The sequence below is a fragment of the Camelina sativa genome, chromosome 12 (assembly GCF_000633955.1).
Source record: "Camelina sativa cultivar DH55 chromosome 12, Cs, whole genome shotgun sequence".
Lineage (NCBI taxonomy): Eukaryota > Viridiplantae > Streptophyta > Magnoliopsida > Brassicales > Brassicaceae > Camelina > Camelina sativa.
In genome coordinates, this window is record NC_025696.1 from 27,970,019 (window position 1) to 27,983,703 (window position 13,685).

Below are 13,685 nucleotides of genomic sequence, written 5' to 3' on the forward strand. Positions count from 1 at the left end.
TATTAAATTTTGAAAATTGTTTGCTTAATTTTTCTTTTTGGAAACTGTAAAATTGTATGCCTCCAATGGTATACCCTAATTTTGGGTCTTTAAATACTTTAAAAAAAAAATATTCTGAAAATTATAATTTTAGAAGTAGAAATTATTTTGTATAAATTTGTAAACAGGTCAACACCATAAATTAACAAATTCATTCTTTATATATTAATTCTCTATATATTAATAGAGAAGCATTATAAAAAAATGTCGATGTGTCATCGTTAAAGAGCTCGAAAAACCATTGAATTTATTGTTCTCATTTTTATGGATATTTACACATAATTGCTATTGAATGATTAAGTAATATTTCTTTACAATTAATTAAAAAAAACATTTCAATTTGTGAAGTGACCTTAGTGCAGTGGCCAAAGGTAAGTCCTTAATGCACAAGGCACCATCACACCAGGGATCGAGTCTCGCTCCCTACAAATGTAGGGATTAGGCTAATGGGCCGGCCTGTTGTGGCCCAATGGTTGACAAAAAAAAAAAAAAAAAACATTTCAATTTAAAATTTTATTTTAATCATTTTTATAACATATTAGATTAAGACCCGCCCGATATGCATTAAACAGTTCATCATACTAGAGATTGTGCATCAAATCTCTAGACAGTGCACATCAGATTTTAAAAACACTAGGTTGGTACCCGCACTACGCTGCGGGTTATAATTTTTCTTCTTTCTAAAAACTTATTTTTTGGGTTTTTTTAAACTAAATTGAAATTCAAACTGTTAAACATATATTTTTTGGTTTTTGTTTTCTAAAATTATAATTTTTGTACAATACAATAAAAGAAGAAAAACAAAAATTTGTACTCTGTACCTAAATTTGTTTTTTTAAACCCCACTTTAGTATGAACCCTATTTTGCAAGAAAACATGCTAAAATAATTGGAATTAATCAAACCACATCTAAAAAAGAAGACCACAAAAACTACACTAATCAAAAGAGAGTAAAATGATCAAACTATTGACTTATATAGTTTTATATAACAATGAGAACCCCAAAAAAAACAAAAAATTTTCTATATATAATCTGAGTAAAAACTGTAAGAGTTTTTTTTAATGTTGTAGTCTCTTTAGCTTTCCTCTGCACTAAACTTGGAATCACACTACTTCGTTTTAATCTCCGGTTATTGCCAATTCGATTCCGAGTTGATGAAGACCGGTCGACCCAATTCTTGTCTTCTGCAACAGCTTGGTTCCACCGTTCTTTAAAAGATCGAAGCTCCCATGTTGATTGCCTCCTTATCTGTTCCAGAAAACACACACAAATTACACTCCTGCGCTACGGGCAAAACCATTTTCATCATCGAGAAATAAACTCACTTCTGTTCTTGAATCAAAAGCCGGAGAACCTCGTTTCTGTTTATATAAGAAAAAAAGGTGATCAAAGTTGTGAGACGTCTGTTTATTTTACAGGCAGGAAATGAGTAACTGGATGTTAAAATAGTGCTTACCCGAGTTACACCACTGCGAGCTGAGTTCTGTAATAATTAGGAAGAGAGATAATTCAATATTTGGTATTTTACTAGGAGAAGATGGAGGGGGAATTGAAGTAGAGTAGCTGACCTTCTTATCAGGATCACCACTTCCACCTAGTGTTTGAATGCCTTGATGAAAGATATATTCGCTATCGACAATGCCTACTTTGTTGCTACGATCACCTATAACAACATTTAAAACCGATTCATCTAGAGAATGCAATCAGGTCACAATGCTAATAATGAATGCTAGCGCTGTTGTGAGGTCTTAATGACGAAGAAAACAAGAAATGGGGACTTTACCTGAGTACAGTACCCAAGTTTCATATCCATTCCCCAACCATGAACCAGATCATTCTGCAAACTGCAAAAAAATAACAATAAGTTGGATGCAATTTCATTTAAAAGTTAACAGATTATCTTGTGTATAAATGCAAGTGCAAAACCAGGCAGATCTCGAAAACACTGGAGCCATTCCTTCAACAGATCTGGAAAAACAGAGAAACAATGACATTAATGCCTGCCTCTTGTTATATAGAGAAATCTCCCCGTTAGCTTACGATATAAACCAAGTTAAAAGAACCAGTGGGTAGACAACAAACCCTCCCTATTTTTGCAGGCATTACAGAGCAAACGAAACCCTCCCTAAGACCAAATAAATTGACAGCCTTTAAATCTTCCTTAATCCCAAAAATAAAAAGATACATAAGCATATAGTTATGGTAATTGAAACATGAAAACTTATGTTAAATCTCCAAGGAACAAAACGCATGACAAGAAACGCTTCATAGTCTAATCCAAACGTTGAGAGATTCATGGAACTGTCGAACAAAGCAATACTCACCAACACTAAAAGCACGACTCACTAACAGCTCATATGAAAAAGCACAACTCAATTCAATAATCCGAGCCTTATTTAATGCCTGATTTCTTACAATGATCAATAGGAACCGGAGGTGAAGAAACAAGATTTAATTCAATGAAATCCTCAATATAACACATTACAGAATCTTGATGAAACTAACAAACAAACAAATATCATGCACAGGAAGTATTCCCCAATATAACAAACTACAAAATTTTGATGATTCCAACAAAGACAACAAACAAATTGCAAATTCCAAGTACCAGAAGAAAGAAACCCGTCGTCTTCGATTCAGAAAAGAAGAAGTTGAGAATCAATACCAGAATGACACGTAAACTGTTTCTCTATCATTACCTCTCTGTTAACACAAACCAGATGAATCAAAGTCGAACTGAATCCGGAAAGAAAGATTTGAAGATTCACTTACCCAGAATCGGAGAGGAGAAATATACATTGAAGCATCTCTTCCTACGATGCACAAATCTAAGATTGCTTCGTGAAAAGTAGAAATCTAATTAGAAAGAAGAAGAAGAAATCAAGCATCGAAGAAGAGAATAAATCAGCTGACATGTAGATTCTGGTAGATCGAAGAAAAACAAAAGACCACGTCGAAGAAGAGAAAACAAAAACGACGACGGAGAAGAAGAACTCGAAGAATAGAAAAAAACACTCACACGTTCACTTCTATTTTCGTTAGTAGACGTATGACTAAATTTAGATGAGCTGTATTAATTAAAATGTTTTCATTGGTTACCTGTTTTTACTGATGTGTCAGCTTCTGGTGTCAACTGGAGAGAAACTCCCTAGTACTTTTATAGTATTGATTTTAATTTGTGTGCAAATCTCTATAATTACAAATAAAAAAAAAACCGGATGAAGTATATATTATACAGATAATATATTAGATATATGGTTAGAGTACTTAGTTAATTTTTGTTTTTTTCTTGGTTATTCTTGCCAATTCCTCATTAATATAAGTCTATGTTAAAAAAAAAAAATCATTCCTTCCACTCAAGTTCATTATCGGGAGGGTTAAACAAAACTCGAAAAACTCAGTTTTTTGTGATCAGCCTCACTGTCTTCAGATTTTAATTATAGGTTGTGATGAACTTCATTATGCTGCGGAAACCGACAATGGGCATATTTGGCGATCTAGCCGAAAGGAGATTTGACTTCTTTATCCCCGTGTTGATGTGTTGTGACATGTAATGCAGTTGTAACATGGGAGAAATTTGTCATGTTCAAAATTAATGTTAAATTAATGTTAAACTTGGGGAACCATGGGCTGAGCTTCTTCTTCTTAGATTGACTAGCTATCCATTTGTGTCTTTAGATGATTGCCTCCATTTCGTCTTTAAATTTGGCTTGAACTTGTGATTAATGGTTCGGTTTTGCAATTTAGCAGTCATGAGATTCTGACATAATTTTCAAAAGAGCTCTTCTTTTTACAAACAAAATTGTGCTCTTTCTTTTTTGTCCACATGAACTTCTTAAGAAGACTCATCCTTCAATTAAAGTTTGGATAGAAGATAACAAAAGGGTCTTCGATCTGACGCAAAAGGGTCTTCAAAGCTCCTTCGTATCTCAAGACTGGAACAACTATTGTTTTGTTGATATTCAAGGTCTATGTGTTTCTATCTCACATTCCCTATAAATGTATTGGCTTTTTGGTTTGAGTTTTTGTGTGTGTAGTTTAGTGTGATTGTTGGATAGTGACTATTGAAGTTGAAAAGTTAGCTTTTAAGGCTATGTGCTTTGACATCCTCAATGATGGGGGAGTATAGACTAGTGTATTTAGGTCTATGTATTTTTTGAACTAGAATTCTAAATATTTGTACGCATAATTAGATATTTTGTTAATTAAACTTATTCCAGTTTGTAAACTACTAAAGAGTTATTTATTTGATATGTGGGATTATACTGCGGTTGTATATATTCTTAAGAAAATCTTGGTAATCTATATGGAAAAAATTCATTTATATATAATATTATATGTGCTGACCAATATATATGTGTTTTTGACTGATATAAAAAAAAATATATATTTGTGTTTCAGGAGGATTCTGATGAATCAACCAAACCTCTTAGAGAGCAATGTTTTTGTCTGTTTGGATGAGAGATTATCAACTTTCTCGGCACAACGGAGGGAGGATAATTTTTGGCGGTGCAAATAGAGATGATTTCCACGGTGACCATGAATATTATCTCATCGTTGAGCATTGTAACGAGTGGATGATTTCAATGTCTTTCATTTGTGATGGAAAAAATAATGAAGGTACATAAACTAACTTAAGATCATCATTTTGATTATAGATTTTTTTTTTTTTTTTTGTAAACATCTCTTTACGTATGTTATTTCTGTTTTTCTTGGCGTCTTGCTCACTATTGTTAAGCTTTAATTTAATGTTGGATTTTTCTAACATTATTTATTAGGCATGATGTTTTATGTGTGTATGAATTTTAATAATTTTGTAATATTTCACTTGAGTTATTTAATACAATTCTCAAAACTGTACAAAGAAAACACTAATCACACATTACAAATGGGCTCATTTTGACAGAAGCAAAGCCCGTTTAAAAAATCTAGGCCCATCTATAAATCATAGCCTTAAAAACTGGTTAAGCAAAAAGTTAACAAAACATATTATCTTTCTCTCCGATTCGAGCTTCCTTCCTCTCGCAAAATCTTCAAGTCTAAGGTTAACAATACATCACTCTTCTGTAAGCTTAGCTTTTCTTCTTTTCTTCACTCTATATTGTCTCCGTCGATTCATCTTCTCAATTTTGGTGATGGTTTAACCCATCCTCTAGTCCGAGCTATTTTGATTTGATTTGATTTTTTTAACTACACACTGAGTTTTAATAAATCTGTTGTTAGAATGTGATTATTATCATCATCATCATCTAGCTTTGGTTCTCGAATTCAAAATTTCACTTCGTTAAAGACTCTTTNTTTTTTTTTTTTTTTTTTTTTTTTTTTCCTTTTTCTGGGCTGATAAATTTGATTTGTTTCCGTGATTTGTTGAGTGGGGTGAATCGGAAAATGTCGCAGCTTCGATCTGACGCAAAAGGGTCTTCAAAGCTCCTTCGTATCTCAAGACTGGAACAACTATTGTTTTGTTGATATTCAAGGTCTGTGTGTTTCTATCTCACATTCTCTATAAATGTATTGGCTTTTTGGTTTGAGTTTTTGTGTGTGTAGTTTAGTGTGATTGTTGGATAGTGACTATTGAAGTTGAAAAGTTAGCTTTTAAGGCTATGTGCTTTGATATTCCCCGAGGAGTTTTTTTTTTTTTTTTTGGATTGAACGTTTGGAGCACGGCTTTGTACCTTGTGGCAGCTTCAAATGAAAATTGGATTGCTCTAATCATTGTGAAAAATATGTTCGGTAGGAAAATGAAAGTATGAAGTGTTGTTGCTTTCTAAACCCACTACAAGAAAAATCATTATTCATAGCACACGATAAACGCCATCATATGTGTTTAATAGCATTTTCATAAACGCTATGTTCTCGACAGCTATCTTAGGTACCACCTATATTATAGCGTTTTTATTGTATGCTATTATTGGGTCTATCTACCATAGCAGTTTTGTTATACGGCACTATAATATATGTAACCCTATCATAGCGTTATTCACATGCCATAATTTGTTTTATCAATTATGCTCTCATTGCTAGAATTTGCATTATTATGACTCTTATTTTATGCAATTGTATAAAAGTTCACTTGAGCGGTTGAATCTAAAAGTTCTAAAATTATGCTCTCATTGCTATAATTTGCAAAATATCCAATTTATATATAATAAACATCCACAAGATACATATCATTTCACAAAACAAACATTATTCACCCATAACACAACTACATAAGTCTCGAAAAAATACTTAAAAACTATCATCCTTGGCATGATTCAAACTTTCTCAGAGAGCTTGGAACCCACTACTCCAAAAGCTGGAAGCTTCTTTTTTTGAGGAAATGGTTCTGAGTATCACAAACCGATCCATGTTGGAAACTCCAGATAGTCACGGTGGAGTCTGTGGCGGAGTCGAGAAGACCTAGATTTCAGTTTNTTTTTTTTTTTTTTTTTTTTTTTTTTTTTTGTTGGTTCATCGTATAGAGAAGGGAAAGTATAGGGGCACTTAAAACTTTTAGATTCAACCGCTCAAGTGAACTTTTTTTTTTAAGTATTGACAGAATAAGTGGTTTTTAGATTTACTTTCTAATGAATTTTTATCATAGCTTTTTCCAGCGCTATTATATACTAACCAAAATCAAAAATCTATCATTTATAGCAGTTACGAAAATAGTGCTATCCTCTTTTACTTGTAGTGACCCTTGATGGTGTTGATGACTTTTTGCCTTTCTCTACACTTAAGTACACTGTGCGAAACGTGCGATGATGTGTGTTCTTGACGTTCTCTTTAAGATTCCCTAATAGATGATTGCTGAATATATACAATGCTGATTTCCTTTACTTGTTTGTATAGCATGCTGTGATACTTGGAGCTGATACACGGGAAACTGAAGGCCCTATTGTGGCTGATAAACTATGAGAAGATTCACTATATGGCACCAAACATTTACTGCTATGGTGCACGAACCGCTGAAGCAGTAAGTGGTAATTTTATTATATACCAAATTTCTCTACTGCCACCCAAGACCAAAGTTGGATTTCTCTGAACTTCTGTTAGCTCGATCAAATTTATATTTTGTAGATTTCTTCTTGCCCTATGTTTGACGTTGACTCAAATCTTGCAGGGAGACGAAGGAATCAAGTTGGTTTACATTTTTCTGAGAGACTGAGTGAAATCATTGTCCTACCTTAACCTCACATTTACATTTTCGACTTTGTTTAATTTTAAGTTTTAACGATGTAGTGGCTTCCAGATTTGGCTTCAAACTTGTGATTAATGATTATGGATGATTCCGTTTTGAAATTTTGCTTTCAAAAGAGCTCTTTCTTTTTTATCCGCAACAACTTCTTAACATTCTCTTACGTAGAAGAGACCAAATTGAGTTATTATGAGACACAATCAAGAGGATTGGGTAACTGTTATTTTACAGTTTCCAGAACTTGATTAAGCATCCAAAAGTCGGGGGTTCTTGGTTTGGTTACTTATCGAGCTTCTCTTTCCACTTGCTCAATCAAATTTATTATCAACATCAACACATTAAAGCCATGAATTACGACATGCGCAAGACATAAGATTTATAAACAGAGCAAACAATAATCTTTTCAAAGCCATGAAATACACATCAACAACACTAATTCAAAATAACCAATAGATTATATTATTATTATTATATGTTCCACACCATAACCATTATATCATTAACCAAACCACACCTCACAGCATATCAGTTGTGATGTTATATAGCGGACAAGATTAAAATAAACCAAAAAAAAAAAAAATATCATTATGTCCGCATATCAGGATTTTCATCAAATTAACCANAAAAAAAAAAAAAAAAAAAAAACAAGATAAATTATGTCTGCTTGAAATTACTTGGTAGGAACCATCGAGCCCTGGCGAGTTGTTGCTCGGAGGAACAAACAAACTTGTGGAGTGGATCCTCCATCTCCTGTGTCTCGAGATTAAAGACACAAATCTGAGTAGTCTTTTTTTCATACCAAATATCATTGAAGTAGATGGAGTTTCTCTTAAAACCCACAATGTCATCATTAGCCAGAACAGTGATGCCTAGATCAAGAAGCATTGCCTCGTCGCCCAAAGAATCAACTTTTTCATCATGCTTGTTATAGAAATCTGATGAGCAAACCTTGTAGACGCGGAAGGACCAGAGTTTTACACGTTGTTCGCACTTGAACAATTGTTCAACCTTGAGGACATCTCCGCTTACTGTGACTACAAGTTTTGTACGCCTTATTCGCCATGAATCGCTTGTTGTTGTTACTGGATGAAGTAGAGAAGGGTCGACAGCAACACCACAGTGAAAAGTCTCATGCGGAATCTCTCTGGAGAAATCGAATATTTTGATACAACCACCAGTTCTACGATTTAGGAGGAGGTAGTAAAGCTTGTCATCTTTGTAAACCATCTGAGAAACATCAGCAAAATAACCTTGGGGAATTTGAATCTGACTCCAGAAGGTATCTCCTTTCTTGGAATAAACCAAACACCATTTGCCAAGTCCCCATAGAACTACATACTCTTTGGTTTGCTCGTCAATCCAAAACGCAGGGGAATGCAGAACCATATTAATACCTTTGAACTTCCTTGGGCGGTGGTGAGGTTCATCGTTTTCGTTTGAAATACAAAACTGACCTCTCGAGGTGGTTCGCTCCACCTTTGTCGTACCAACTTGTGAATCCACCGGAGGTAAATAGATCCACTCGTGGGTAAACAGATTCAAAATGTAGAGATCAGACCAATGATCTGCCATAAGGAGCCAGTTTCCACATGTCGCTAAACAACAACTATTTGCGAATTCGAACACATCAGCTCGCATTCTGTAAAGCTTGCCATTCTCCTCGGGATTATACAGCGTGCACCAATGGTTTTCGATCTTGTCGTCTTCGTCTGGCAAGATTATCAGCCATGGGTTCTGCTTTTTGGCCAAGCATCGTCTCGCAACGGAGTACCAAGACCGACATACGGATTCAACTCGTCGAGAATCAGCAAAGCCAAGGCGTTCGAACACTGAATTCAACAGATCTGAAGGAAGCTCCGACCATGGTTTCGATGAATCTCGTCGTCTCCGTAACTTGTTTGAAGATTTAGGGTTATGCTGCTGCTGCTGCTTCATCTCCATGCCAAATTGACAAGAAAATTACTTAGGTTGTTATTGGATCGTGATTTATAAAGAATTTTAATAAATTTAATAAAATGGGAATAAGTGAAAGATTTAGAAGAATTATTGGAGAGTTTTATGTAATTTTGTAAAATTTCCCAAACAATCTAAATATTTTAATTATACTTTCTTGATTTTATTTTATAAGAACAAATATATAAAATAACATAGCGTAAACCCCATTGGTCCAGTGGTTGGCAAATGGTTTATTAATGCTTCTACAATGAATCCAAGAGCATGTACAGTGAGAACAATTATTTGAGAATTTTCTGTATTTTTGTAAAATTTCTCAAACAATCTAAATATTTTAATTATATTTTCTTGACTTTATTTTGTATGAAAAAATATATAAAATCATAAACCAATAACGTACTCGAAGCCCCAAAAACATGTTCAAGTATGACATGAAAAACAAGTTCATTCACGTCAACAAACTTCCTAGACAACTAGTCTTTTAGGCTAGGAACGTAAGTCTCTGACACTAGTTGGTTAGACATTTCATCGAACACCTTTTAGGTGCGGAAATGTCTAAAACCTAGTTCCAATTGATCAAAGAGAAACAAGTATTTCTAACTCTAGTCCAGAAGGGAATCATACAAATCAAAGCTTATACACTCTACATCCTAAGATCCTCCACCTAATCTATCCCATCCCCAAGAACCCTAACACTACTCATATCCGAAAATCATCATCAAGGATGCAAACCCAAAAAACATTGAAACAAGCATTCTTAGATAGATTAAAAAGTGAAGAACAACTTTGTAGAAGAAATCAAATGAAAATACTGAATAAACCCAAAGGTGTCATATTACAAGTCTCAGAACGTTTTTGGTGGCTAAGTGAACCTTAAGTAAAAGAAACAATACGAGATAAAAGATGTCCTCAGCCAAGACTTAATAAAATGTATTTATGGTAAAAACATGTAAAATCCCTAAAACTTAATACGACTAGGGAATTGACTTAGATAATACCATTGATATAATATTTTAGAGGCGAAACATATTCTTACACAAAATAGATTTTTTTTAAAAAGAAAAATAAAAAATCTTGCATAGATTAAGAAAGAGCTGGTTATACATATATTTAATTGATACATAATCATTTGATTTAAACATATTTTCACGGGTTATATATATATTTTTTACACAAATAAATTTTAGATCCTAACAACTAAATTTACACATAATTCTAATTTTATTTATCATGTACTATGTGCGGGTTGTTACCTAGTTGGTCTTCATATATTGATTTTGAAGCCCACGTTCGTTAATCGTTATCATGGTTGATAAAAAATATAAGTCCACACATAGTTTGTTATGTCCAATTAATACAAGTCTATGTAAAAAAAAAAAAAAAAAAACATTCCTTCCACTCACGTTCATTATCGGGAGGTTAAACAAAACTCGAAAAACTCAGTTTGTTTGTGATCAGCCTCACTGTCTTCAGATTTTAATTATAGGTTATGATGAACTTCATTATGCTGCGGAAACCGACAATGGGCATATTTGGCGATCTAGCCGAAAGGAAAGTTGACTTCTTTATCCCCGTGTTGATGTGTTGTGACATGTAATGCAGTTGTAACATGGGAGAAATTTGTCATGTTCAATTAATGTTAAACTTGGGGAACCATGGGCTGAGCGAGCTTCTTCTTAGATTGACTAGCTATCCATTTGTGTCTTTAGATTGACTCGCTATCCATTTGTGATTTGTGTCTTTAGATGATTGCCTCCATTTCGTCTTTAGATTTGGCTTGAACTTGTGATTAATGGGTTATGGATGGTTCGGTTTTGCAATTTAGCAGTCATGAGATTCTGACATAATTTTCAAAAGAGCTCTTCTTTTTACAAACAAAAATTGTGCTCTTTCTTTTTGGTCCACATCAACTTCTTAAGAAGACTCATCCTTCTTATTCTTTTTTTTCCTAGAAGCAAAGCTACTTGGTCCAATATCTATTGACATTCTCTTTGTTCTGTAGAAGAGACCAAATTAAATTGAGTTATTTTGAGACAAAATCAAAAGGATTGTACCAAAAAAAAAAAAAAGAGAGAGAGAGAGAGAGAGGAAATGTACACAGTACATACCTTTCTGATAGCTCTTCAGATTCTTTGGCATCACAATGAGAACCTGTACTTAAATCAGATGCAAATCCAGTTAAAGTTTGGATAGGAGATAACAATGGAACCAACAAAAAAAGAAAAGAAAAGAGAACAACCTTTACAGTATCCTTCATCAATCTCTTCATCTGACTCTGAACCAGAACTTGACTTAAGCATCCAAAAGTCAGGTTCTTCGGAATCACTACTATCTTCCTTATCGCATCTTGGTTTGGTTACTTGTGTTTTCTCGGTCCTTCCACCTGATCCAGCCCCTCTTTCTACTTGCTCTATCAAATTTACCAACATCAAAACATTAAAAGCCATGAATAACATGAGCAAGATTCATTACAAAATGTCAATGAATTATCATGACCGGAAACCAATTTACTGAACCTAATTTGTTAAGAAATCTTCTCCCATTCACGTGTTTCCAGATATGTTCCTCGTTCTTGTTCACAGTATCCCCAGTAAGCTTGCACACAAGTTTCGAGCTGCGAACATAGCCAAAAAGCAAGAAGAAAAGCCTTATAACTTGTCATCATTTCCAATGCTGAGAACATAGCCAAAACCAGAATAAAGCTTTGAACTTTAACCATTTTGGATGCTGAGAAAAAAGCCAAAAGGCTCAAAATCAAAAAGAAAGATTATAACTTTTAACTATTTTCAATGCAATTCAAACTGACTAAATACAACAGAAATTAACAACCAATGCTCCTCAGTGATTCTAAAGAACAAAACTATAAAAACAGAGAGAAACATCATAAACAACTAAACAGATTCACCTTCTACTTCTTTTACATATCAAAAGTTAATAACCAATGATTTGTTTGAATCGCAATTCGTACAAATTTGTCAATTTGATAATACTGAAACCTGAAATTAGTAGAATTGGTGAATGATTTTTAATCTTTACACTCTTATGAACCCTAACCCCAACAACAACAATCTCGAAAATTTTGATTTTTTTCCCAGAAAACATAAAAAATTGAGAAACTTTTTTTTGTGACTAACCGAGAAAATGGGCATTGGGAGAACATGTTGAAAGGATACTTCCCCTGAGACAAAGCGTGATCGATGAGTCCTACACGACACCGTTTCTTTAGAGCGTAAGATTCTTCGTCTCCAGCTAAAACTTCGTGACCAGTCTCGACGCATCTGAGCCGTCCGTTCCCAAGATCAACGAACGTCGGTGAACCAAACAGATTCTTCCCTTCTTGAAGGTTTTTGTAGGTTTAGCCACTCTTAGCTTAAACTCTCATACTTCCTTATCTTGTTAATACCACAATCTTACATATTTATACTAGATGTTATCTTAACCTAATTGTTATCTCTTACCACAAAATAACCCATTAACATATATGGGCCTTTAAATAAAACAGCATGGCCCATAGGCCTTTTTCCTTTTTCTTCTTTTCCTTCTTCCTCTACGACACAACATACTTCTTCTCTTCTCTTCTCTCACGATCCTCTCATCGTCTTCACCACACCACTTCTCTTCATCACCTTCTTCCTCTGATATCATTAGTACCATGTTAGGCAAAGGATCAATTTCCAATACTTCTTCCGTCTTCTTCTGCATCATCGTCTCCGATTCACCTTCAAGCTTAAGCAAGCATAGACTTCTCTCTCTTTAGTTCGTGGACATAAAACCATAACCGAACCCAATTGTATTAAACCAAAACCAAATTTGTTGGTTTTGGTTTTGGCGGAAACGATAACTATACCAAATAAATTAACCGAACCAAACCAAAAAAAAATAATTTTACTTTGTTCGTTTAAATATTACAAAATAAATCTTAAGAAAATAAAATTTTTATACTGAGAATGGAAAATCTTTAAATTTCTTGTTTGTTTTGTATAAAATAATAGTATACAATAATTTGTAGAGAGAATCAATAAAACCAAAACCGAATTTAGTATAACCGGTATAGTATGAATAAACCGAAATTTAATTTTTATACCCTCGTACTCGAACATGTTGATTGACTAATCATGAGATCTTTGGACATTGTTATTAACTAATAAGAGTAATCATTTGATCACAAAGCCACAAACCTCAGAAATAATGACAATTTGATCACCGGCTTTTTTGGGCTTATTGTTGTTGTTGTTGTTATATGCTAGTTTTTGCATAGCGTTGGAACTTTTGATGTGTTGTTTACTGAGAGGCACAAAGACAAAACCAGCGAATATGTAATAACTTGAGTTGTTATCAACTAGCCGTTGCACCTTCATAGAGTAGATTGACCACAAATCATCCGTTAATTTAGACTAAAATGTGATCAAATGATTCAGTGATTCACAAATAAATGAATAATAGTATATGACTTACTGGCTTTAGAGTGATACTGAAATCATGCATTTTTCCCTCTCTTAAGACTTTAAGTAA

General features: G+C 33.8%; 3 protein-coding genes across 3 annotated transcripts; all 3 read right to left on the reverse strand.

Annotated features, from left to right (window-relative positions):
- On the reverse strand, positions 917 to 1,872 carry LOC104733941 (the record flags this gene model as incomplete). Its single annotated transcript, XM_010453466.1, has 5 exons — positions 917 to 1,288; positions 1,366 to 1,401; positions 1,497 to 1,523; positions 1,609 to 1,703; positions 1,824 to 1,872. Coding segments are annotated over 5 exons (474 nt in total), but the record flags the coding sequence as incomplete, so codon positions are not given.
- On the reverse strand, positions 7,875 to 9,161 carry LOC104732763 (probable F-box protein At4g22165). Its single transcript, XM_010452341.2, has one exon. It carries the CDS (start codon positions 9,159 to 9,161, stop codon positions 7,875 to 7,877), a length of 1,287 nt encoding a protein of 428 aa, XP_010450643.1.
- LOC104732764 (surfeit locus protein 2) lies at positions 10,963 to 12,942 on the reverse strand. The gene is made up of 6 exons (XM_010452342.2): positions 12,855 to 12,942; positions 12,308 to 12,507; positions 11,690 to 11,787; positions 11,413 to 11,583; positions 11,282 to 11,324; positions 10,963 to 11,169 (listed from the first exon to the last, which is right to left on the reverse strand). Exons 1-6 carry the CDS (start codon positions 12,876 to 12,878, stop codon positions 11,088 to 11,090), a joined length of 618 nt encoding a protein of 205 aa, XP_010450644.1. The 5' UTR covers positions 12,879 to 12,942; the 3' UTR covers positions 10,963 to 11,087.

Excerpts from the sequence above, each read along its gene's own strand:
- LOC104732764 (XM_010452342.2), bottom strand. The coding sequence starts at position 12,878 with ATGATGCAGAAGAAGACGGAAGAA. Across the intron at positions 11,584-11,689 it reads AAGATTTCTTAACAAATTAG|AGCAAGTAGAAAGAGGGGCT; the intron begins GTTCAGTAAATT and ends TAAATTTGATAG. Across the intron at positions 11,170-11,281 it reads TCTGAAGAGCTATCAGAAAG|AACAAAGAGAATGTCAATAG; the intron begins GTATGTACTGTG and ends TCTCTTCTACAG.
- LOC104732763 (XM_010452341.2), bottom strand. The coding sequence starts at position 9,161 with ATGGAGATGAAGCAGCAGCAGCAGCATAACCCTAAATCTTCAAACAAG.